At 47.2% G+C, this 23,580-nt stretch overlaps 1 protein-coding gene across 4 annotated transcripts in view; it reads right to left on the reverse strand.

Annotated features, from left to right (window-relative positions):
* MYO3B (myosin IIIB) overlaps window positions 1-23,580 on the reverse strand; it is a 625,340-nt gene that overhangs the window by 395,759 nt on the left and 206,001 nt on the right. For all 4 annotated transcript variants that reach the window (XM_063933501.1, XM_063933502.1, XM_063933503.1 and 1 more), the window contains exons 8-11: window positions 16,340-16,438; window positions 16,128-16,242; window positions 10,079-10,205; window positions 7,846-8,056 (exon numbers count right to left, since the gene is read on the reverse strand). In XM_063933501.1, the coding sequence (XP_063789571.1) occupies window positions 7,846-8,056; window positions 10,079-10,205; window positions 16,128-16,242; window positions 16,340-16,438 (552 nt within the window). The remainder of the gene's footprint in view (window positions 1-7,845; window positions 8,057-10,078; window positions 10,206-16,127; window positions 16,243-16,339; window positions 16,439-23,580) is intronic.

Consider the following 23,580-nt stretch of genomic DNA (forward strand, 5'->3'; position numbering starts at 1 on the left):
CATCAGAATCCTCCTTGTCAATTTCCTCCCCAGCGCCAGCAACACCCATATCCTCCTCATCCTGGTGTACTTCAACACTGACATCTTCAATCTGACTATCAGGAACTGGACTGCGGGTGCTCCTTGCAGCACTTGCAGGGGGCGTGCAAATGGTGGAAGGCGCATGCTCTTCACGTCCAGTGTTGGGAAGGTCAGGCATCGCAACTGACACAATTGGACTCTCCTTGTGGATTTGGGATTTCGAAGAACGCACAGTTCTTTGCTGTGCTTTTGCCAGCTTGAGTCTTTTCATTTTTCTAGCGAGAGGCTGAGTGCTTCCATCCTCATGTGAAGCTGAACCACTAGCCATGAACATAGGCCAGGGCCTCAGCCGTTCCTTGCCACTCCGTGTGGTAAATGGCATATTGGCAAGTTTACGCTTCTCCTCCGACAATTTTATTTTAGATTTTTGAGTCCTTTTTTTACTGATTTTTGGTGTTTTGGATTTTACATGCTCTGTACTATGACATTGGGCATCGGCCTTGGCAGACGACGTTGATGGAATTTCATCGTCTCGGCCATGACTAGTGGCAGCAGCTTCAGCACGAGGTGGAAGTCGATCTTGATCTTTCCCTATTTTTGGAACCTCAACATTTTTGTTCTCCATATTTTAATAGGCACAACTAAAAGGCACCTCAGGTAAACAATGGAGATGGATGGATACTAGTATACTTATGGATGGACGAGCGACTGCCGACACAGAGGTAGCTACAGCCGTGGACTACCGTACTGTGTCTGCTGCTAATATAGACTGGATGATAATGAGATAAAATTAAAATATATATATATATATCACACTAGTACTGCAGCCGGACAGGTATATATATTATGTAATGACGGACCTGCTGCACACTGTCTGTCAGCACTGCAGACTCCTAAAGTAAGCTACTAGTATCAAGAAGATAGTAAAAAAAAACACGGGTAGGTGGTATACAATTATGGATGGACGAGCGACTGCCGACACAGAGGTAGCTACAGCCGTGGACTACCGTACTGTGTCTGCTGCTAATATAGACTGGATGATAATGAGATAAAAATAAAATATATATATATATCACACTAGTACTGCAGCCGGACAGGTATATATATTATGTAATGACGGACCTGCTGGACACTGTCTGTCAGCACTGCAGACTCCTAAAGTAAGCTACTAGTATCAAGAAGATAGAAAAAAAAAACACGGGTAGGTGGTATACAATTATGGATGGACGAGCGACTGCCGACACAGAGGTAGCTACAGCCGTGGACTACCGTACTGTGTCTGCTGCTAATATAGACTGGATGATAATGAGATAAAATTAAAATATATATATATATCACACTAGTACTGCAGCCGGACAGGTATATATATTATGTAATGACGGACCTGCTGGACACTGTCTGTCAGCACTGCAGACTCCTAAAGTAAGCTACTAGTATCAAGAAGATAGAAAAAAAAACCACGGGTAGGTGGTATACAATTATGGATGGATGAGCGACTGCCGACACAGAGGTAGCTACAGCCGTGGACTACCGTACTGTGTCTGCTGCTAATATAGACTGGATGATAATGAGATAAAAATAAAATATATATATATATCACACTAGTACTGCAGCCGGACAGGTATATATATTATGTAATGACGGACCTGCTGGACACTGTCTGTCAGCACTGCAGACTCCTAAAGTAAGCTACTAGTATCAAGAAGATAGAAAAAAAAACCACGGGTAGGTGGTATACAATTATGGATGGACGAGCGACTGCCGACACAGAGGTAGCTACAGCCGTGGACTACCGTACTGTGTCTGCTGCTAATATAGACTGGATGATAATGAGATAAAAATAAAATATATATATATATATATATATATATATATATATATCACACTAGTACTGCAGCCGGACAGGTATATATATTATGTAATGACGGACCTGCTGGACACTGTCTGCAGAATGCGTTTATAAAAACACCACACGACGAGTGTTTAACTTTTTCAGGCAGACAATCACAATATACTGGTGGTCAGCAGACAATCACAATATACTGGTGGTCAGTGGTCACTGGTCAGTCACACTGGCAGTGGCACTCTGGCAGCAAAAGTGTGCACTGTACTTAAAATATGTACTCCTGCTATAACTGCTCCCCAGTCTCCCCCACAATTAAGCTGTGTGAGCAGTGAGCACTCAGCACAGTCAGATAATGATATACGGTATTACATATGATGCAGCACACTGGGCTGAACACAGATATGGTATGTGACTGTGTCACACTGTGTAGCGGTTTTTTTTTCAGGCAGAGAACGGATTAATTAAACTGGTGGTGGTCACTGGTCACTGGTCACACTATCAGCAAGTAGTACTCCGTCCTAAGCAGACAATCACAATATACTGGTGGTCAGTGTGGTCACTGGTCAGTCACACTGGCAGTGTGGCACTCTGGCAGCAAAAGTGTGCACTGTACTTAAAATATATTATTTATGTACTCCTGCTCTAACTGCTCCCCAGTCTCCCCCACAATTAAGCTGTGTGAGCAGTGAGCACTCAGCACAGTCAGATATACAGTATTACATATGATGATGCAGCACACTGAGGCTGAGCACAGCAGTGGCGTGCGGTGAGGTCAGTGGCTGGTGAGGCACTGCAGCCATAATGTCCGCTGAATCCTGCCGATGACCCCTACCGCCGCCGAGCCAATGCCCGCTACTGCCCCTGAGCCGATGCCCGCTCCCACAGCCAATGGCTTACAAACTCACCCACCATCAACTGACCCAGCCCTCTGCCACTAATTTGCATCACTGCATTCTCAATCACTGTCGACAATAGCCAAACACTTCCGGGAAACCATGAATTCGTAATAATATTTAGCTTTTTGCTTGTTGTGATAGTCATGCATGGATCAGTGAGATCCGTGCATGCTTATCTGTGAAAAAAGGTGTGAATGGGTTAAAATGTAAAAAGAAATGCGTGGGGTCCCCCCTCCTAAGTATAACCAGCCTCGGGCTCTTTGAACTGGTCCTGGTTGTTTAAATACTGGGAAAAAAATTGGACAGGGGTTCCCCATATTTAGACAACCAGCACCAGGCTCTTAGTCCGGTCCTGGTTCCAAAAATACGGGGGGCAAAAGATGTAGGGGTCCCCCGTATTTTTAAAACCAGCACCGGGCTCCACTAGCCAGAGAGATAATGCCACAGCTGGGGGACACTTTTATATTGGTCCCTGCGGCCGTGGCATTACCCCCCCAACTAGTCACCCCTGGCCGGGGTTCCCTGGAGGAATGGGGACCGCTTAAATCAAGGGGTCCCCCCTCCAGGCACCCAAGGGCCAGGGGTGAAGCCCGAGGCTGTCCCCAGCACCCCTGGGCGGTGGGTGCCGGGCTGATAGCCATAAGTGTGTAAATAAAAAAGGATATTGTTTTTTGTTGTGGAACTACAAGGCCCAGTAAGCCTCCCCCACTTGCTGGTACTTGGAGAACCACAAGTACCAGCATGCAGGGAAATAACGGGTCCGCCGGTACCTGTAGTTCCACAACAAAAAAAATACCCAAATAAAAACACAACACACACACCGTGAAAGTAAAAATTTATTAAAACACACTTACGCACTCACACATACTTACCTACATCCCACGCCGAGAATCACGTCCACTTGTCCAGTAGAATCCAATAGTGGGACCTGTAAAAATGAGAGATTACTTACCTACATCCCACGCCGATAATCACGTCCACTTGTCCAGTAGAATCCCACGCCGAGAATCACGTCCACTTGTCCAGTAGAATCCAATAGTGGGACCTGTAAAAATGAGAGATTACTTACCTACATCCCACGCCGATAATCACGTCCACTTGTCCAGTAGAATCCCACGCCGAGAATCACGTCCACTTGTCCAGTAGAATCCAATAGTGGGACCTGTAAAAATGAGAGATTACTTACCTACATCCCACGCCGATAATCACGTCCACTTGTCCAGTAGAATCCCACGCCGAGAATCACGTCCACTTATCCAATAGAATCCAATAGTGGGACCTGTAAAAATGAGAGATTACTTACCTACATCCCACGCTGATAATCACGTCCACTTGTCCAGTAGAATCCAATAGGGGGACCTGTAGGGGAGAAAAAAGTAGAAAGAAAAAAAAACAAGAGAGGAGAGAGAGAGAGAGAGAAAACAGGTGAGAAAGGGCGGGGTGTGCTAACCTCTCCGGCAGCGTTAACTGCCTTTCTTTGCGCTCCCCTGACATCTCGGTAACCTGGCTCCTCCCCGTCCCAGCGCTTTTATTCGCTTCTTGTTGTTCACATGCACCACCTCCTCACCGCCACAACCACTCAGGACTCAGCATTGCGGATGCCGCGCTGAGCCTTGGTAGTCACTGGTGACGCATGTGCTCATATCACAGCATCCGGAGAGGTAGCTGTGACGTAGAAACAGGAGCGAATAGCAGCGCCAGGACGGGGAGGAGCCAGGTTACCGAGATGTCTGGGGAGAGTAGAGAAAGGCATTTAACGCTGTGGGGGAGGTTATTACATCCCACCCAAAAAAAGGGGTGTAGTACGGGTGACCGGTGGTCTCATGACCGCCGGTCACCTTACCGACGCCGGGATCCCGGCAGCATACCGACGCCGGGATCCCGGCGGGGAGGGGCGAGTGCGCTCGCCACGCTGCGGGCTCGGTGGCGACCTGCGGTCGCCACGGGTTCTATTCCCACTCTATGGGTGTTGTGGACACCCACGAGTGGAAATAGTCCCTGTTGGTCGGCATGCCGACCATCGGGATAGTGAGCCGTCGGGCTCACGGAGGAGGTCATGTGACTGTCGGTCACCGGCAGTCACATGACTACCACCCCAAAAAAAGACACAGGGAATTGGAAAGAGATGAGAAAGAGAAGTGGGAGGAAGGAGTACAGACATGAGCTACTTAAGAACAAAGACAATAAAAATACATTTACCATGGAGGCAGGGAAGGAGGGAGGGGGGGGAGAGAGAGTGTGTGTGTGAGTGAGTGAGTGAGTGAGTGAGAGAGAGTGAGAGAGTGAGAGAGAGAGAGAGAGAGAGAGAGAGAGAGAGTGTGAGAGGGAGAGACGAACCTCGGATCAGACGTGCAGCTTCCGGACTCCAGGGTGATTCCAGGTCCTCTCTTGCCGGCGGAAGCAGCAGGTGGCTTCTGTAATCTTCAGGCCGCTGCAGGGGAGACAACTACACGGGGGAGGGAGGCGGAAGGCTCCGACCCACACCATGTGTGGATCAGCAGCAAGCGGCACATTCCGGCGGGGTCACGGAGGTCAACGCACCGGCGGCGCCGCGATGACAGGACAGGAGGAGAGGGAGGTGAGTGACGCTGTAGCGTGTGGGTGATTGGACCAGCGGATCCAGCCCTGGATCCGCTGTCCAATCACATCAGGCCCTGTCCCAGAGGCACTTCTACTAGTGCCGCTGTATGGTCGTTTTTTCAATGGGCTTTTGCAGCCCAGTTCTTGGCCCCGCCCCCCACTTTATGCCCATGAACACTGACAACGGGAGGCACTGCTAGCAGTGCCTCCTATAATAGGTTAATGTCACAAAATTAATAGAGTATTATAACGAAGATACATATGACACATAATATGTGTCATATGTATCTTCCTTGTATTATTTTCATCATAAATGACAGGGGAGGCACTGCCTCCCCTGCCTCCCCTGACTGCACGTCCCTGGAGCACAGATATGGTATGTGACTGTGTCACACTGTGTATCGTTTTTTTTCAGGCAGAGAACGGATTAATTAAACTGGTGGTGGTCACTTGTCACTGGTCACACTATCAGCAAGTAGTACTCCGTCCTAAGCAGACAATCACAATATACTGGTGGTCAGTGTGGTCACTGGTCAGTCACACTGGCAGTGTGGCACTCTGGCAGCAAAAGTGTGCACTGTACTTAAAATATATTATTTATGTACTCCTGCTCTAACTGCTCCCCAGTCTCCCCCACAATTAAGCTGTGTGAGCAGTGAGCACTCAGCACAGTCAGATATACAGTATTACATATGATGATGCAGCACACTGAGGCTGAGCACAGATATGGTATGTGACTGTGTCACACTGTGTATCGTTTTTTTTTCAAGCAGAGAACGGATTAATTAAACTGGTGGTCAATGGTCACACTATCAGCAAGTAGTAGTACTCCAGTCCTAATATGCTCCCCAAAATTAGTAAATACTAAATAGTGTCTCTAACTCTCTACTCTCTTCTCTATAAACGGAGAGGACGCCAGCCACGTCCTCTCCCTATCAATCTCAATGCACGTGTGAAAATGGCGGCGACGCGCAGCTCCTTATATAGAATCCGAGTCTCGCGATAGAATCCGAGCCTCGCGAGAATCCGACAGCGGGATGATGACGTTCGGGCGCGCTCGGGTTAGCCGAGCAAGGCGGGAAGGTTCGAACCTGCCTCGGACCCGTGTAAAAAGGCTGAAATTCGGGGGGGTTCGGATTCCGAGGAACCGAACCCGCTCATCACTACCGGATATGGCCAAACTCTTTGTATTTAGCATCAGGCATATTTTTCATAGAACCCAATATAAGCCTATAAAGTTTCTATTCCAGGGTGTAGAACCATTTCTGTCTGTAGCAATGACAACCTGATATCACTCTAATTTTATCCAACTGCAAACTGTTACATAACCTCGCCACCTGCTCACTAATATTGTATATCTTTATTGCCTCTATTACAACAATGATCTATTAAAAGTAGTATTCTATGATTTACTGTATACTCTATGCCTAGCACACAAACTTTATTTAGCTTTGTGATATAATGATCCAATACTGCAAGATGTTTGACAGTAAAATAAACATGATAAAATTTCAATACAAATTGATGGAAAGTTATTATTGAACATGTTGCAAAAAGCAATTGGAAGATTATAGTCATACACAATGCACACGCGCCTCCAGATAGCCGCTACCAATTGAATGCTAACATGACTATGTGCACGTTCTAAAGTGTAACCATCTCAGTAATCGCACCACCCACTCTGCGTGCGCAAGTGTAGCCGTCATAATTATTGACGACACTTGCACCTACCCCACACTAAGTGCAGGAGTTCTGTCTGAATTTGGCATCTTTTTTGTACACACATGACTCCGAATAGCAACTAACTCTGCCTACATGCCCACAAAACAACCAGACACCCACAAAGCAGTTCTCTTTGTGTACTCTCACACTGTTGCTGCCCAGGTGCCCCCCAGAAACGCCAATTCAGCATTCGTGGAGAAACGGCTGAGATGCATATAATTCCAATTCATGCATTGGAATCAGGCCCTATGTGTGTGGTCATCTAGCAGTCTTCAGCGCTGTGGGAAGTGATCAGACCGGGGGGGGGGGGGCAGGGGGGGGGTTACTACTGCTACAGCTGCTCATGCCGGTAGTAGTGGCCCATTTGCCCCAGATACCATGTTTGTGTTTTCTGTTCCACTGTTATAATTCTTAAAAAAACTGAATATTCATTACAATTGAAACTGAGATCTCAAACAGAACTGATCTGCGCTTGCAGAAGAGCAAAGTGATGACTCCTGGGGCAGCAACTAAAGATACATTGCTGGTGACCCCAAAAAATGTTACTATGGGGCTCCATGGTTTCTAGTTATGACTTATTTATACAATGGTATTATGTGTACATATGTGCTACTACCCAAAGTTCAGGCTCAGATTTATGTTTCAGTGTACAGATTCTAGGTGTATTAACGTTCAATTGACTGCTAGGGATTACATCACATGTTTGTCGATGGCATCATTAATGTAATAAGTCCTACTATATATACACTTTATGATGACGTTTTATTGCGCATTACTTGCCATATATTTTTGTCAGGCTGGAGAAGTGTGTTAATGCGGTTGACAATCCAGCTGAAAAGGCGTCCGTACAGAGCTTTGGACATTGCATCTCTCACATCGGCGGCTTTATCCACAGTGTTCGTGCGGATGATGGTCTCGCCTCTGGTGACTACGCAGTGGGAGGTCAGGGCCTCTTGCAGCTCTTCGGCACCAATGCTGAGCAGAGTGGCAGCTGCAAACAGGTAAATGACATGTGTCATATTGTACTCGCTGCAGGGGTTGTGATAAACTGTTCCTGTGAGCTGTGCTCCCTAGAAATCCTGGGGCAGATCATGTATTAACCTGGAGAAGGCCAGTGACGTGCGGTGGGGTGAGGCAGGTGAGGCAGAGCCTTTCCTGTCATACTAACGTTTGTGCCAGAGTTTTGATTGTATAAAGTATAGGAAAAATACAAAGAATATGTTTGAAGTATCTTCTTTGCATTATTCTAATCATTTTTATAGCCAAAACTCTGGATTGGTGGTGTCCTGTATGCCGAATGCCGGGAACCCGGCGCACAGTATACCGGCGCCGGAATCCCGACACCCGGCATACCGACAGATATTCACCCTCGTGGGGGTCCACGACCCCCCTGGAGGGAGAATAAATAGCGTGGCGTGCATAGCGCGCCACCGTGCCAGCAGCGTGGCGAGTGCAGCGAGCCCGCAGGGGGCTCCTTTGTGCTCGTCACGCTGATGGTATGCCGGCGGTCGGGCTCCCAGCGCCGGTATGCTGGTCGCCGGGAGCCCGGCCGCCGGCATGCCATACTACACCCCTCTGGAGTATATAGTCTATGGCCCTCATTCCAAGTTGTTCGCTCGCTAGCTGCTTTTAGCAGCATTGCACACGCTAGGCCGCCGCCCTCTGGGAGTGTATCTTAGCTTAGCAAAAGTGCGAACGAAAGATTAGCAGAACTGCTACTAAATAATTCTTTGCAGTTTCTGAGTAGCTCCAGACCTACTCCTAGATTGCGATCACCTCAGTCCGTTTAGTTTCTGGTTTGACGTCACAAACACGCCCTGCGTTCGCCAGCCACTCCCCCGTTTCTCCAGACACTCCCGAGTTTTTCCCTGACACGCCTGCGGTTTTTAGCATACTCCCGGAAAACGCTCAGTTACCACCCAGAAACACCCCTTTCCTGTCAATCATTTACCGATCAGCAGTGCGACTAAAAAGCGCTGCACAAACACAGGCAAAACTGCTAAGTTTTTAGTTAAATAACTTAGCGCATGCTCGCTGCGTACCATGCGCATTTAGCAACAAATCGCAGCATAGCGAAAATCGGCAATGAGCGAATAACTCGGAATGACCACCAATGACAGGTGAGACAGTGCCTCACCTGCTGACCTTTTCTGCACTTCTCAGATCAAAACTCAACAAATTTCCAGAAGTTTATACTGCTGCACCTGTGTATAATGCGCAGATGTACCCTTTGGCTCATATATTGCGTTTAAATCTGGCTCTGGTGATAGCCAGTGCCTCCTGAGTCATTTACCTCACCGCACGTCCCTGGAGAAGGCATAAGGAAGTTATAAACCAGTGATAAGTGCAAGATGATAAACGCACCAGCCAATAAGCTCCAATATGTAAATGAACAGTTAGGAACTGATTGGCTGGTGCATTTATCACCTTGCACTTATCACTGGTTTATCACTTCCTTATGCTGTGTCCAGGCTTAATACATCTGCCCCCCTGTACTGTAACTGATAAGGACACTGCATCTACCAAGTAATGACACCACACCATAGTGCTTTAATACAGGTTAGATAGATCTGAGGTAACATTTAATATCTATAAAAACTTTCGCAGAAGGCATGCAAAAATCTCTTTATAATAAACACGTAATTCTAAAGAATTACTGCTCCTGATTTATCCAGAAGTTTTTTAAAAAAAATAATAAAAATATATATATATTTTCACCTATTTAATTTTTTTTACCAAATAAAAAAATGGAATTGCTGTTTTTTAACTCCAAATTTGTGTGTATAAAAATGTTACTATCATATTATTTTGGAAAACAGTGCATTGTGTAGGGTTGCACTGAACAGCAGGTTTACAATATATACCTGTTACGGCATGTTTTTAACCTTTTCACTTAAAAACCAGACGCAAAGACAGAAGACAGTACATTATCTATAATGTACTGTATACATGCATTCATCATATTTTATGTATATCTACAATGTATGTCATATATACTATATGGGCTTTATACCGTTTGCTAAGGCTTCTCCATTAGGAACCTCACTCTTGTCGGTTTGGTGTTTAGAAGATATAGCAGTGAATTCAATATTTCCTGTGTTTAGTATTCCAGCCAGAATCCTGTACACTGAATGGACTTCCTGTTAATTAAAGATGAAGGTAACGCTGTAGGCATTAATTGTTTGATGAGTTATACTCGATAAACAAATAACTACGCTACACCCAGTGAAATTAATTGGAAAGGTTAATATCTGGCAAACACATTGTTTCCTATACAGAAAATATTTAATTAAAGAATTCACTTTTAAATAACACTACATCATTATGTAATGCTGCGACATTGTTATGCTTCTAATGAGTTTGTATTTCCCTATTACATCAGAAAATCTAGGCTATACATGATTAGCTCCTAAACATTGGTATACTTGTTGTGAGCATGCCACTAATGGTCCTAGGACCAATTCAGATCCGATCGCAGCAGCAAATTTGTTCTCTAATGGGCAAAACCATGTGACCCGCAGGTGGGGCAGATATAACATATGTACACAGAGAGTTAGATTTGGGTGGGGTGTGTTCAAACTGAAATATAAATTGCAGTGTAAAAATAAAGCAGCCAGTATACTATTTACCCTGCACAGAAACAAAATAACCCACCCAAATCTAACTCTCTCTGCAAATGTTATATCTGCCACAGCTGCAGTGCACATCAGGGGTAATTCAGACCTGATCGCTAGGCAGTGATTTTTGCAGCCCTGCGATCAGATAGTCGCCGCCTACGGGGGGGAGTGTATTTTAGCTGTGCAAGTGTGCGATCACATGTGTAACAGAGCTGCACAAACAGATTTTGTGCAGTCTTTGCGCAGCCCAGAACTTAGCCACTGCGATCACTTCAGGCTGTTCAGGACCGGATTTAACGTCAGACTCTTCCCTGCAAATGCATAGATATGCCTGCGTTTTTCCAAACACTCCCTGAAAACAATCATTTGCCATCCAAAAATGCCCTCTTCCTGTCACTCTCCTTGCGATCGCCCGTGCGAATGGATCATTCGCACAAACCCATCCTTTGTAGCCGTGCAATGAGCATGCGCATTGCGGTGCATACGCATGCGCAATTTGTGTCTGATCGCACGCTGTGCGAAAACGCACTACAGCGATCAGGTCTGAATCGGCCCTATGGTTTTGCCCATTAGAGAACAAATATGCTGCTGCGATCAGGTCTGAATTAGGCCCCTAATCACCTTCCTGGACTCATTGGAATGCCTATAGTGCTGCTTGGTTCTAATTTTGGAATCCAGGTGGAACTTGCTGCAATTTGTTTTCTGGGAGAAAAAAAATTGGCCAAAACACAGCTCGCAGAATTCCTGGGGTTTCATGCCCCCTATATACAATGACCCACTACTCCCGGAATGCTCCTATGTAAATGTAATAGTTCAGAGAAAAAAAGTAACGGAACAGCGGTGTTGCAGCGACAGATTATCATTGGCCACCACTGCTTTGGTAACAGTAACTGGTTTGCCCGATTCGCAAATAAAACTTACCAATGGTGACCCTGTCAATCAAATTCACTTGCCCATCATCTACTTGTATGGGGTGTAGTATGGTTTGCCGGCGGTCGGGCTCCCGGCGACCAGCATACCGGCGCCGGAATCCCAACCGCTGGCATGCCGACAGCTGGGCGAGCGCAAATGAGCCCCTTGCGGGCCCGCTGCGCTCGCCACGCTGAGGGCACGGTAATGCGTTACGCGCGCCATGCTATTTATTCTCCCTCCAGGGGGGTCGTGGATCCCCAAGAGGGAGAAAAGATGTCAGTATGCCGGTGGTCCGGATTCCGGCGCCGGTATGGTGGTCACCGGGAGCCCGGCCGCCAGCAACCTGAAGACCACCCACTTGTACGTGGTAGCTTAAATATGTATGTGCAAATATATGCAATTAAGATTTCTGCATTTATTACTATTATAAATACATAACTAGCTGGCATGTCGATGACTGTAGGGAACCTTGTTGTCCGAGTACCAGTACTTCCCATGCTTGTACCTGTTGTTAGTTATACAATGAGAAGCAGCCCATGTACACTACATCTGTCCACAGAGATCGCTGCTCCTTCTGTGAGCATCCGTGGCTTTTCTCCATTGCCAGAAACAGAACAGATGGTAAATGCATTAAAAGATACCTGCGTGCATTTAAACTAAGGCTGCATTTACATGGCAGTCGGCCCAGGGTCCAATTATATACATGATTCATTTCCTTGTACTAATGCTAATCAGAGGAAAAAGCACATCAGACAAGGCTTTATAAAGGGATCAATAATCCATATGAAGATTGGAAAGGTCATCCAGTATAATCGGGATGATTCTGATCTAGGATTAGTAATGCTTCACCAGGGAAAACCATGCTGTAGTGCAAGGGGGGCAAGTATTGTGCATCCAGAAAGTATTCATAATGCTTCACTTTTTCCACAATTTGTTATGTTACAGCCTTATTCCAAAATGGAATAAATGTATTTTTTTCCTCAAAATTCTACACACAATACCCCATACTGGCAATGTGATAAAAGTTTTTTTAGAGATTTTTGCAAATTTATTAAAAATATAAAACTAACACATAACATGTTCGTACATAAGTATTCACAGCCTTTGCTCAATACTTTGTTGATGCACCTATGGTATCAATTACAGCCTCAAGTCTTTTTGAATATGATGCCACAAGAAGCTTGGCACACCTACTGTATCTTTGGGCAGTTTCGTCCATTCCTCTTTACAGTACCTCTCAAGCTATATCAGATTGGATGGGAAGCATCGGTGCAAAGTCATTTTCAGATCTTTCCAGAAATGTTCAATCGGATTCAAGTTTAGGCTCTGGCTGGGCCACTCAAGGACATTCACAGAGTTGTCCTGAAGCCACTCCTTTGATATCTTGGCTGTGTGCTTAGGGTTGTTGTCCTGCGGAAAGTTGAACCGTCGCCCCAGTCTGAGGTCAAGAGCGCTCTAGAGCAGGTTTTCATCCAGGATGTCTCTGTACAATGCTGCATTCATCTTTCCCTCTATCCTGACTAGTCTCCCAGTTCCTGCAACTGAAAAACATCCCCACAGCATGATGCTGCCACCACCATGCTTCACTGTAGGGACGGTATTGGCCTAGTGATGAGTGGTGCCTGGTTTCCTCCAAACATGACGTTTGGATCTTAGTTCAATCTTTGTCTAATCAGACCAGAGAATTTTGTTTCTCATTGTCTGAGAGTCCTTCAGGTGCATTTTGGAAAACTCCAAGTGGGCTGCCATGTGCTTTTTACTAAGGAGTGGCATCCGTCTGGCCACTCTACTATACAGGCCTGACGGTGGATTGCTCCAGAGATGATTGTCCTTCTAGAAGGTTCTCCTCTCTCCACAGAGGAATGCTGTAGCTCTGACAGAGTGACCATTGGGTTCTTGGTCACCTCCCTGACTAGGGCCCTTCTCCCCCGATCGCACAGTTTAGACGTCCGGCCAGCTCTAGGAAGAGTCCTGGTGGTTCCGAACGTCTTCCATTTACCGATGATGGTGGTCACTGTGCTCATTGGGACCTTCAAAGCAGCAGATATTTTTCTGTACCCTTCCCCAGATTTGAGCCTCGAGACAATCCTGTCTCAGAGGTCTACAGACAATTCCTTTGACTTCATGCTTGGTTTGTGCTCAGACATGCACTGTCAAGTGTGGGACCTTATATAGACAGGTGTGTGCCTTTCCAAATCATGTCCAATCAACTGAATTTACAACAGGTGGACTCCAATTAAGCTGTAGGAACATCTCAAGGATGATCAGTGGAAACAGGATGCACCTGAGCTCAATTTTGAGCTTCATGGCAAAGGCTGTGAATACTTATGTACGTGTGATTTCTTAAGGCCCATACACACTTGACGATGCACACGTCGTTAACGACCGTCGTTAACGACTTCCCTTGAACTTCCCTTGAACAGCTGAGCAAACGACATGAGCATACACACTACCAACGACGAAAGACCAAAGACCAAAGACTCAAGGCCCATACACATTAGACGATGTCGCTCTGTGAGCGACATCGTCTAACGTCTCCCCCTCCCGGGCCGGCCAGTCGGCGGCCGGCTGTACGCACTGAGCGATATGACCGCTCATATCGCTCAGTGACGTCACGCCCCCGCCAGCCCTGCATGAAGGTCGTGGACGACAGTCCACATCCTTCATGCATGCCCTACCGACAGCGAGGATCGTTGCCGACCCGCGGGGCCGCGCATCGATCGTCGCTGGCGGCATACACACTTAAAGATATAATGAGCGACGTCGCTCAAGGAGGGGGGAAATGAGTGACGTCGCTCATTATATCGTTAAGTGTGTATGGACCTTCAAGACCAAAGACCATAGACCATTCATCGTTGAAGCATCCAAGCTGAACAGTTTATTAAAATAATGAGCTGGGAACAGGGCTGGTGAACAGTGGCTTGGTCGTTGGTCGTTGGTCTTTCACACCATACACATTCAACGACGTCTCTGGTCGGTAACGACCATAGTGGAAATTGAGCATACATGCTCCACAGATAAGCGAGGGTCGTTAACGTCCCGCGGGGCCGCGCATCGGTGGTCGTCGGATGCATACACACTTGACGATATAATGAGCGACGTCGTTGATGAGGGCTGAAATGAACGACGTCGTTCATTTTATCGTCAAGTGTGTATGGGCCTTTAGTTTTGTATTTTTAATACATTTTCAAAAATCTCAAAAAAACTTTTTTTTACGTTATCATTATGGGGTATTGTGTGTAGAATTTTGAGGGAAAAAATGTGTTTATTCAGTTTTGGAATAAGGCTGTAACATGACAAAATGTGGAAAATGTGAAGCGCTGTGAATATTTTCCGGATGCACTGTACATTTATTGTTTTTGCTTGCAGGGTAAATACTGGTTGCTTTTTCATGTAGCCCACAAATGCCAGACAGCTTTATTATTACACTTCAATTTAGCTTGGTCACCTCCCTCCCAAATCTAAATTTCTCTGCACATTTTAGGGCTGATTCTGATGTAAATCGCAACATGGACGAATTGAGCAGATTTCAGTTTACTGTGCATGCAACAAAAAAGGAAACTGGTGACACTATGCCACATGGATGGAGTTTGCTAGTGCATCCGGACTGACCCATCTGTCGGCAGACCACAATATGTACGAAATAGGTGTTTTTCGGACGGTAACTGTGCGGCAACCATGCAATCACACGGAACTGACCAGACTCATAGGAATGTCATGGGCGTGTCGGATGACTTTGGTGCTCAGTGGCAGTGTGCAGACAGCGATGGGCTGATGCAGGGCTGTAACTAGGGTTGTGCATTGTGTGCAGCCACACAGAGCGTAAGGGCTCCCTGTAATCTGTGTAGCCAAACGGTACATCCTCAGATCCAGTTCAGCGAAACACTAACTGGAGCTGCTGGCCCTGCCCCCTGTGTGCAACATTATGATGTCGCAGGCATGGCGTCATGACGTTGCATGTTCAGTGGGCAGAGCAGCACTGGATGCATTTGAGCAAAGTTATGGCTCTGGGCTGTTGTGAATCCTGGTACTAATCATGACAGACAGAGAACATAAGAACAGAGGGTGGGATAGGCATCCACATGCAGTCACAAAGAATCAGTGCCAAGTTGCAAATTTTCTTGCTTTACTCATACCCCAGAATCATCCCCAATATGTGAATAGAGGATACCATTTGGCACTCATTTTATATCTTGCATCAGTTTGGAGTTATCCGTGCAATGCTGCAATATCCATTGAATGATCCACAACAATGACCATCTGAGGGTATTCTTCTCTGTTCATCACTTGACTGGAGCGTAGCTCAGACAATACGGGGTGAATGCATGTACGTATGCTAACTTAGTTCATGTGATATTCTGTTATCACAAGATGACATGCCCGGCAGTGAGTTGGTTAGTTGGCTGGTGTAGAACAAATTCCAGGTTGAGAATAATTCCATTTTCAAATAAACAATTTTCATGACTTCTCTGCTTGACGCCTGGAAAATAAGCCACAGGTAACTGGCTAAACCTAAACCCCGCTGTCACTCACCTCGTTACTAAATCCTATAATCCTAAAACAGTGCTGAATGGCTGCAAACTGCCTTCTGTAGGATTCCTTGGAGATAATGTCTTGCATGACTGAACCTCTCTCATTGTCAATATATCTATTAGTAGTGCACAGAAAAGAGAGGAAAACAGATCAGCAATAAAAACAATAAATGACTGACAGTAACATGAACCTTATAAAATAATTGTTTTTACCTAGGAGGCTTTTTATCTGGGAGACTGTATTCAGAGAGCTTTTTATGGTGATAAAGTCCAGCGTAGATGTAATAAAATATATGAAAATTTTTCTCGCCCCTGGTGGAAATAAAAGATAATAGTGATAAAGACTATACATATATTATTGATATGTATATGAAATGATATAACTAACTGTATCAGTACTGAGAATATCAAATATTCACTAGAATGGTTAGTTGTAAAACATGAAATAACATAAGTGCTGTACTTGTACAAATCACTGGAACAAAACACTCTCCTTTTTTTTTTTTTTTTTTTTGCTAGATTCTGATTCCACTTCCCAAAGCAGTGACTGACATTAGGGGGTGTATCTTGTTCAAATGTACAGGGCTCATTCTCGACAGAGGAGCCAGAAGAGATGAGACTGTTTGTCACGTCTTATACTCAAGGAGAGTGAAGGTGGTTTGCTTGCAGCTTTAGCTGCACTGCAATTTCGGATATAGGGGAAACAGTTTCCATGGAAATGAATATATGTTGCTCTAATTGTCCATTTAAAGGAACACAAGCCTTAAGTGGGTACCAGTGGTTGCACAATGCACTGAACTCTTTGGCTAATGGCATCTGCATATTGTAGCCCGAGGAGCCCCTGCATTTACATGCTCTATTTGACGGCATATAGAAGGCAGTGTCGACGTTGCAGCATTGCTCGTGTGTAAGGAATTATTCTCTATCCCTTATTCAGCCTTTAAAGCAGGAGGAAGTTCAGGTAACGAGGTAGAGCAGGCATTCCCAACCTCGGTTCTCAAGGCACACTAACAGTGTGGGTTTTAGTAATATCCGGGCTTCAGCACAGATGGTTAAACCAAATAAGGAAGGTACTAATTAAGTCACCTGTTGCCAAGCATGGATATCCATAAAACCTGCACTGTTAGTGTGCCTTGAGGAATGAGGTTGAGAATGTCTGCTGTGGAAAGTCTAGTGTTATTAAGTCAGTGCTATTTGTCTAGGGCAGAGGTTTTCAAACACTGTCCTCAAGGCACCCTAACATTCCAGGTTTTAGGTATATCCATGGCTCAGCATAGCAATCAAATTGACTGAGGTGCTAATTAAGTCACCTGTAGCCAAGCATGGATAAACTTAAAACCTGGACTGTTGGGGTGCCTTGAGGACCGCGTTTGAGAACATCTGGTCTAGGGGGACTGGGCACATTTTCACACATCTATACTGTCTAGAAAAATTCCAGTATGTATATGGGGTAAATTTACTAAGGTCCATGTTTACCGGATTTGGCTAACACAGAAGTGTTTGGCCATTTTTACTAACATGGAAATTTACTAAAAATCAAACACGGGAGTGTTCGTTCAACTAGAAGTTGAAAACACGGCTGGACATGGACATACGATCAAATATACCATCGGCCAGACTGTAATTTCCATAGACAACACTGAAACACAGGAATTTACCTAGAATCATTTCTGCAAACACACCCGTGAATAAACATCCTAGTAATAATTGGTGTACCCCCTTCTTAAAGTAAACCTTAGTTACCTTCTAAAACTCAGTAAATAAAGACACGGAGACATGATTTTGGCAGAAAAATTGCTAGCTATTTATTTGACCCTAACCATAGCAAACCTGTAAATGGAAAAATTTGTTAAGCTGCCGAATCAGCCGGCAAAATGGTGGCAGAAAAAAGAACGGCTCAATTAACTATTGGTAAAGTTAAATTATTAAACTGACCGAAACCGTCCAACACCTTATCAAAAACCGGTAATAGGTGTCAACACAACCCCCACAGTGACTTCCCACCGCTCCTGGGTGCCCTGCCGCTGCCTCCCGGATGGGTGGTCGAGCGGCCATTAAGTCGATGGAGGTGAGTGCACCTAAACCAAATAAACTGAAGCTTACTACCTATATATAAGCGATACAACTACAAACTGCCGTTCTTTTCCGCCAATAAATAGCCAACGAATGAAAAACCAGCCAGCAATCAAAACGCCAATGCACTCCGCATGATTTAAGACAACCTTCATCCCAATAGGGCGGGAGGGCGGGAAAGAGATTCAAGCAGCAAAGAGGCCTGAAATGGCCGCTGCAGTCTATATATACCTCAACCCTCCCCTTTTTCCTAAGGCTGTACTACCTCACATCTGGGTACACCCCCTCACAGGATGTTTAACCCATTCCTCTCCTATGCAGTCAATTCTTTCTCCTAAACATCCTAGTAATAATTGGTGTACCCCCTTCTTAAAGTAAACCTTAGTTACCTTCTAAAACTCAGTAAATAAAGACACGGAGACATGATTTTGGCAGAAAAATTGCTAGCTATTTATTTGACCCTAACCATAGCAAACCTGTGAATGGAAAAATTTGTTAAGCTGCCGAATCAGCCGGCAAAATGGTGGCAGAAAAAAGAACGGCTCAATTAACTATTGGTAAAGTTAAATTATTAAACTGACCGAAACCGTCCAACACCTTATCAAAAACCGGTAATAGGTGTCAACACAACCCCCACAGTGACTTCCCACCGCTCCTGGGTGCCCTGCCGCTGCCTCCCGGATGGGTGGTCGAGCGGCCATTAAGTCGATGGAGGTGAGTGCACCTAAACCAAATAAACTGAAGCTTACTACCTATATATAAGCGATACAACTACAAACTGCCGTTCTTTTCCGCCAACAGCGAAGGACTCCCACCCAGAGTCCTTGCACCGCCACCATAAACTACCCTAACTCCTGCAACACTAGGAACAGATCCTCCAGGAAAAACATCATCCCCTCATCGGATAGATGCACACCATCAGGCCGAAAAAGGTGTTTGTCTCGGAACCGAATCCTGGGGTGGCGAACCACTTTGCCTCCGTGAGCCAAGACCCACTTCGCCACCGCCCCATTCACCTTTATCCTGGCCTCATCTATTACGCGTCCGTCCTCCACACCGCGCCAACTCAACGTTGGCACCATCAGGGAAAAAACCAATACACAATTGGTCCATGCTGCGGCCACCTTCGCCAGATCCTGTATCATGGCCCACCTTAGCTCCAAAGAAGTCCTCTTCCCCAAGTCGTTGCCACCTAAATGGACAACCAACACCTTGGGAATTCCATGCTTCCTAGCTTGACTGACTAATCTACTCAATAGATCTGTCCACATCATTCCTCGCCAACCAAGCCATCTGATTCCCTGACCTCCAGGGAACCTTTGAGCCGTATCCGAGGCCAAGGACCTAGCTGCCCAAAAGACATAAGAGTGGCCAACCACCCAAACGCGCAAGCCATCAGCGCAACAACCTGAATGGAAGGAAAAAGGGGTAAAATGTGTTACTAAAATCTATACCAGAAGATAGAAATTGCATTAACCTGAAGGATCTGCCAAAAAAGAAAAATTTCTTTTGTTCATCGTTCCTAAGCCGCAGCAGTCACGGCCTAGCCGATCTCCCGATATACTAATAAATTTAGAGCAAAGCAATTAAGACTTTAGGGGAAAGGTAAAATAAACGAAAATAAAAACGGGGGGGGGGGAGGGGGGGGGGGGGCGGGAGGGGGTATGAAAAAAGAGGGTAAAACATGAAATAACTCAGCTGGAGGTGAAAGCATAAAAACCTGCTGAGGGACTTTGATAGCACAGATTAGCCGAATTAAATGATTAGAATTCAGTCCGTCAAGTCAGGCAAAAATAGCAAAATAACTCCAGACCCCCGCTGCCGGCTCACGCCCGCAGCGGCAAGTGGCTAATCCCTGAGTAGGATCACAAACGGGTAAACGAACCAACATATAGTGAACATGACATGATCATAAAACAAGCAAACCTTAACTTACTCTAACTTATCGATGCCAGCTACGCTTCTGCAACAAATCTCAGGCGACGGGGCGAATGTATCGCTTATAACAGGACGACTTCCATCGTCCCACCGCCTGGATCTGGGCTCCCGAAAAACCCGCTGCCGCTGCCGCCGTAGCAGCCCCAATGCGGAAGGAGTGTGTACCGAAGTGGGAGGGGGAAAGGCCCAAGCTCGTCAGACAGCGACCCATCATCCACCGAAATTGGAACTTAGTTACTGGCAGCCCATTATAGTGCATCAACCACGACCCCTGACAGTCGGGCCTTACTGCTTCATATTGTACCGCCAACCGTACTGGGCATATGCTCTCTTCCAATGCCGGAACCAGGGTGACCCATCGGCCCTTTCCCACCTGGTCCGTCTTAGAGCGTCGCAGTCTGCACAGCAGGGACCCCTCACTCACCACCACGTCACCCACCAGCATGCGCGAATCCGTACGCTTAGAAGGCGCTACCAACTCCGAAATCCTAAAGGCACCATGGTAGGCCATAGAAAAAGCCAATCTGAAAAGCAGCGATTCAAACAAAGACGATGCTATGGCTCCCACCGACCCAATGATGTCCGGCAACAGTGCTGCATCAATGGGCCTCCTTCTGTCAGGTGGCGTAGGTGCAACGCGCGCCCATCCTTTCATAGCTTTAAGCAGAATCCCGCTTTTTGTCAGATCCGGAACACCTTTAATTCTGCAGAAAAACGCAATGCCAGCCAGGTACCGGGACACCACTGCTCTAGACCTACCCGAAACATAAAGCTGCCAAATAAAAGAAAGCATCATCCGTTGCCCGCTCTTACCTCGTTGCTTCCGTCCTCTGGTAAAGTCTTCCCATTCGCTCCAGGCCTGTTCGTAAGCCTTAAGCGTGGATGGCGCGACCGACCGCAGCGCTAGCCCTTCCATTCCGGCTCGATGACCTGCCAGACATAACCGGGACAATGAAAACCCCGTTGATCGGCCTCGGGAGCCAGCAAGTAAAACCTATCCCAGTGCCCTCGCGATAGCGCATCAGCGACCCCGTTCTCCAGACCCGGCACATGCTGCGCACGGAACCACACGTTCCTGCGCAAACAAGTAAGCAGCAACTGCCCTAGGACCCTCAGCACCACGAGCGATTTAGCCCTCTGGTTGTTAATCGCGTGTACCACGCCCAGATTGTCGCATCTGAACAGGATGCTGCGATGCGCTAGCCGCTCGCCCCAAATCTCCAGCGCAACCATGATGGGAAAAAGCTCCAGGAGCAGAAGGTCCCTAGTGAGACCAGCCTGATGCCACTCCGCTGGCCATGCTGCTGCGCACCAAGCTCCTTCAAGATAGCACCCAAAACCGGATGCTCCCGCCGCGTCTGTGAAAAGCTGCAATCTGGCGCTATCTGTCGTTGGTGTTAGCCATATTCGAACCCCGTTAAAATCTTCCAGGAACGAGGCCCAGACTGCCAGATCTCTTTTTATCTCGGCTGGCAACCTTACAAAGTGGTGCGGCCTGGCACATCCCGCGGTTGCTCTTTCCAGCTTCCGGCAGAAAACCCTGCCCATCGGGATGACCCGACAAGCAAAGTTAAACATGCCCAGCAAGGATTGCGCCTGCCGCAGCTTAACCTTACGCGAGCCCAGGAACTGTCCAATGACCTCGCGAAGCTTAGCCACTTTGTCCAAAGGCAGGCGACACTCGCCCGCCACTGTGTCGATCTCGATACCCAGAAATGACAGGCAAGAGATCGGCCCCTCCGTTTTGTCTTCGGCAACTGGCACTCCGAAGTGACAAAACAAAGCTCGTATACTGAAAAGCAGGTTGCCGCACCGCGGCGAACCTGCCGGACCCGTACAAAGGAAATCATCGAGGTAATGGGCAACTCCGTGCCCACCCGACGAAGACTCCACGCACCAATGCAGGAAGGTGCTAAAACGTTCAAAATACGAGCATGAAACGGAACATCCCATCGGCAAACATTTGTCGATGAAATATTCCGCTCCAATCCGGAATCCCATAAAACGAAATGAGTCCGGATGGAGGGGTAGCAACCTGAAAGCGGATTCGACGTCAATCTTTGCCATGAGGGCCCCATTTCCGTAGCTGCGGACCAAATTGAGCGCCTCGTCAAACGATTGATATACCACCGAGCAATGGCCCTGAGGTATAGCGTCGTTTACCGAGGCCCCCGGTGGGTAGGAAAGGTGCTGTATCAGACGGAAGGCCCCAGGTGTCTTCTTGGGCACCACCCCCACCGGGGAGATGACGAGGTCAGCCACGGGGGGTGCAGCAAAAGGCCCCCCCATCCTGCCCAGCCTGACCTCCTTATCGACTTTTTCCCGCAACACTAAAGGCAAGGACCTAGCCGACTGAAGGTTCCTCTGCGCCCTAACTGTAACCTCGCTTGCAACAGGCAAGCGGAAACCAAAACTAAAACCTTCGAACAAAAACCTGGCATCGTCCTTATTCGGATACCAATTGAGCCATTTTCGCATAGCTTCTATCCTAACTGGCGTTGGTGCCCTGCGGAGCACTCCCGCCGGGAGCTCCCTTCGAATAGGGTTGTTTAGCGCGGGGACCCTGCCGAGCATTCTTGAAACAGGAGGAGGCCGGGTGGAAACCCCCGCAATGCAGGCAAGCGTGGCGGAACCGACACTGCTTGCCGTATGTACATGCCGCGTTGTTAAACGCGAAGCATAACCCCTTATTTCCTGCCTGTTTACCAGTCCGGACGGCCGACCTAACTTGCTTGGCCGACCCCCCGACCCCGCCGAGCGCCTGGGCGGACGGACCAACACGGTGTCCGTCCGCCCCAGCGCCCCGGGGCTCCGTGGTCTGTTGTGAGGCCCTGGTGACCCTAAGCCAGACCTCCACGTCTTTGAACCCAAAGTCCATAATGTACAACCCATCTTGTTTTTCTCTGAACTCCTCGTCATACCTACGCCATTCATCATCCGCCGACGTGCGCTGCATGTCATGCACGAGGTGCAGGTACCGGATGATGTTCATATGCTCGTCTGGCCTGTCCTCGAGGTAACAGGCCGCGAAAACCCAGAACCCTGCAAGCCAATTATCGAACGTGCGAAATGCCTCGGCCCCTATGCCCTCCTTAGCGGTAGCTGCCTTGAATTCCTTCTTCGCGCCCTTCGTCAAGACGAAGATATCTACGAAGTCTCCTTTGCGAATGCTTTTGCTGCAGCTATCCCTGAGCCCTCGCATGACAGCTGTATATTCGCAGCGGACCACGCCCGGCAAGTCGCGTCGCTTCCTAGCCTTGCGAGATTCTTTGCTAACCCGCCTTCGCCTCTTATGCCGCTCCTGTCTCCCGGCTGCCTTTTTGGCGTATTTAATCGCCCGTTTCCTCGCCTTGGCCGTGCTACTTATGTCGGACACCGCCGAGGAAAGGGAGGAGGAGGAAGACGAGGAAGAAGAGGACGAGCTGCGAGAACTTGAGGAAGTA

Source organism: Pseudophryne corroboree, chromosome 7, assembly GCF_028390025.1.
Source record: "Pseudophryne corroboree isolate aPseCor3 chromosome 7, aPseCor3.hap2, whole genome shotgun sequence".
In the NCBI taxonomy this organism is placed as follows: Eukaryota; Metazoa; Chordata; class Amphibia; order Anura; family Myobatrachidae; genus Pseudophryne; species Pseudophryne corroboree.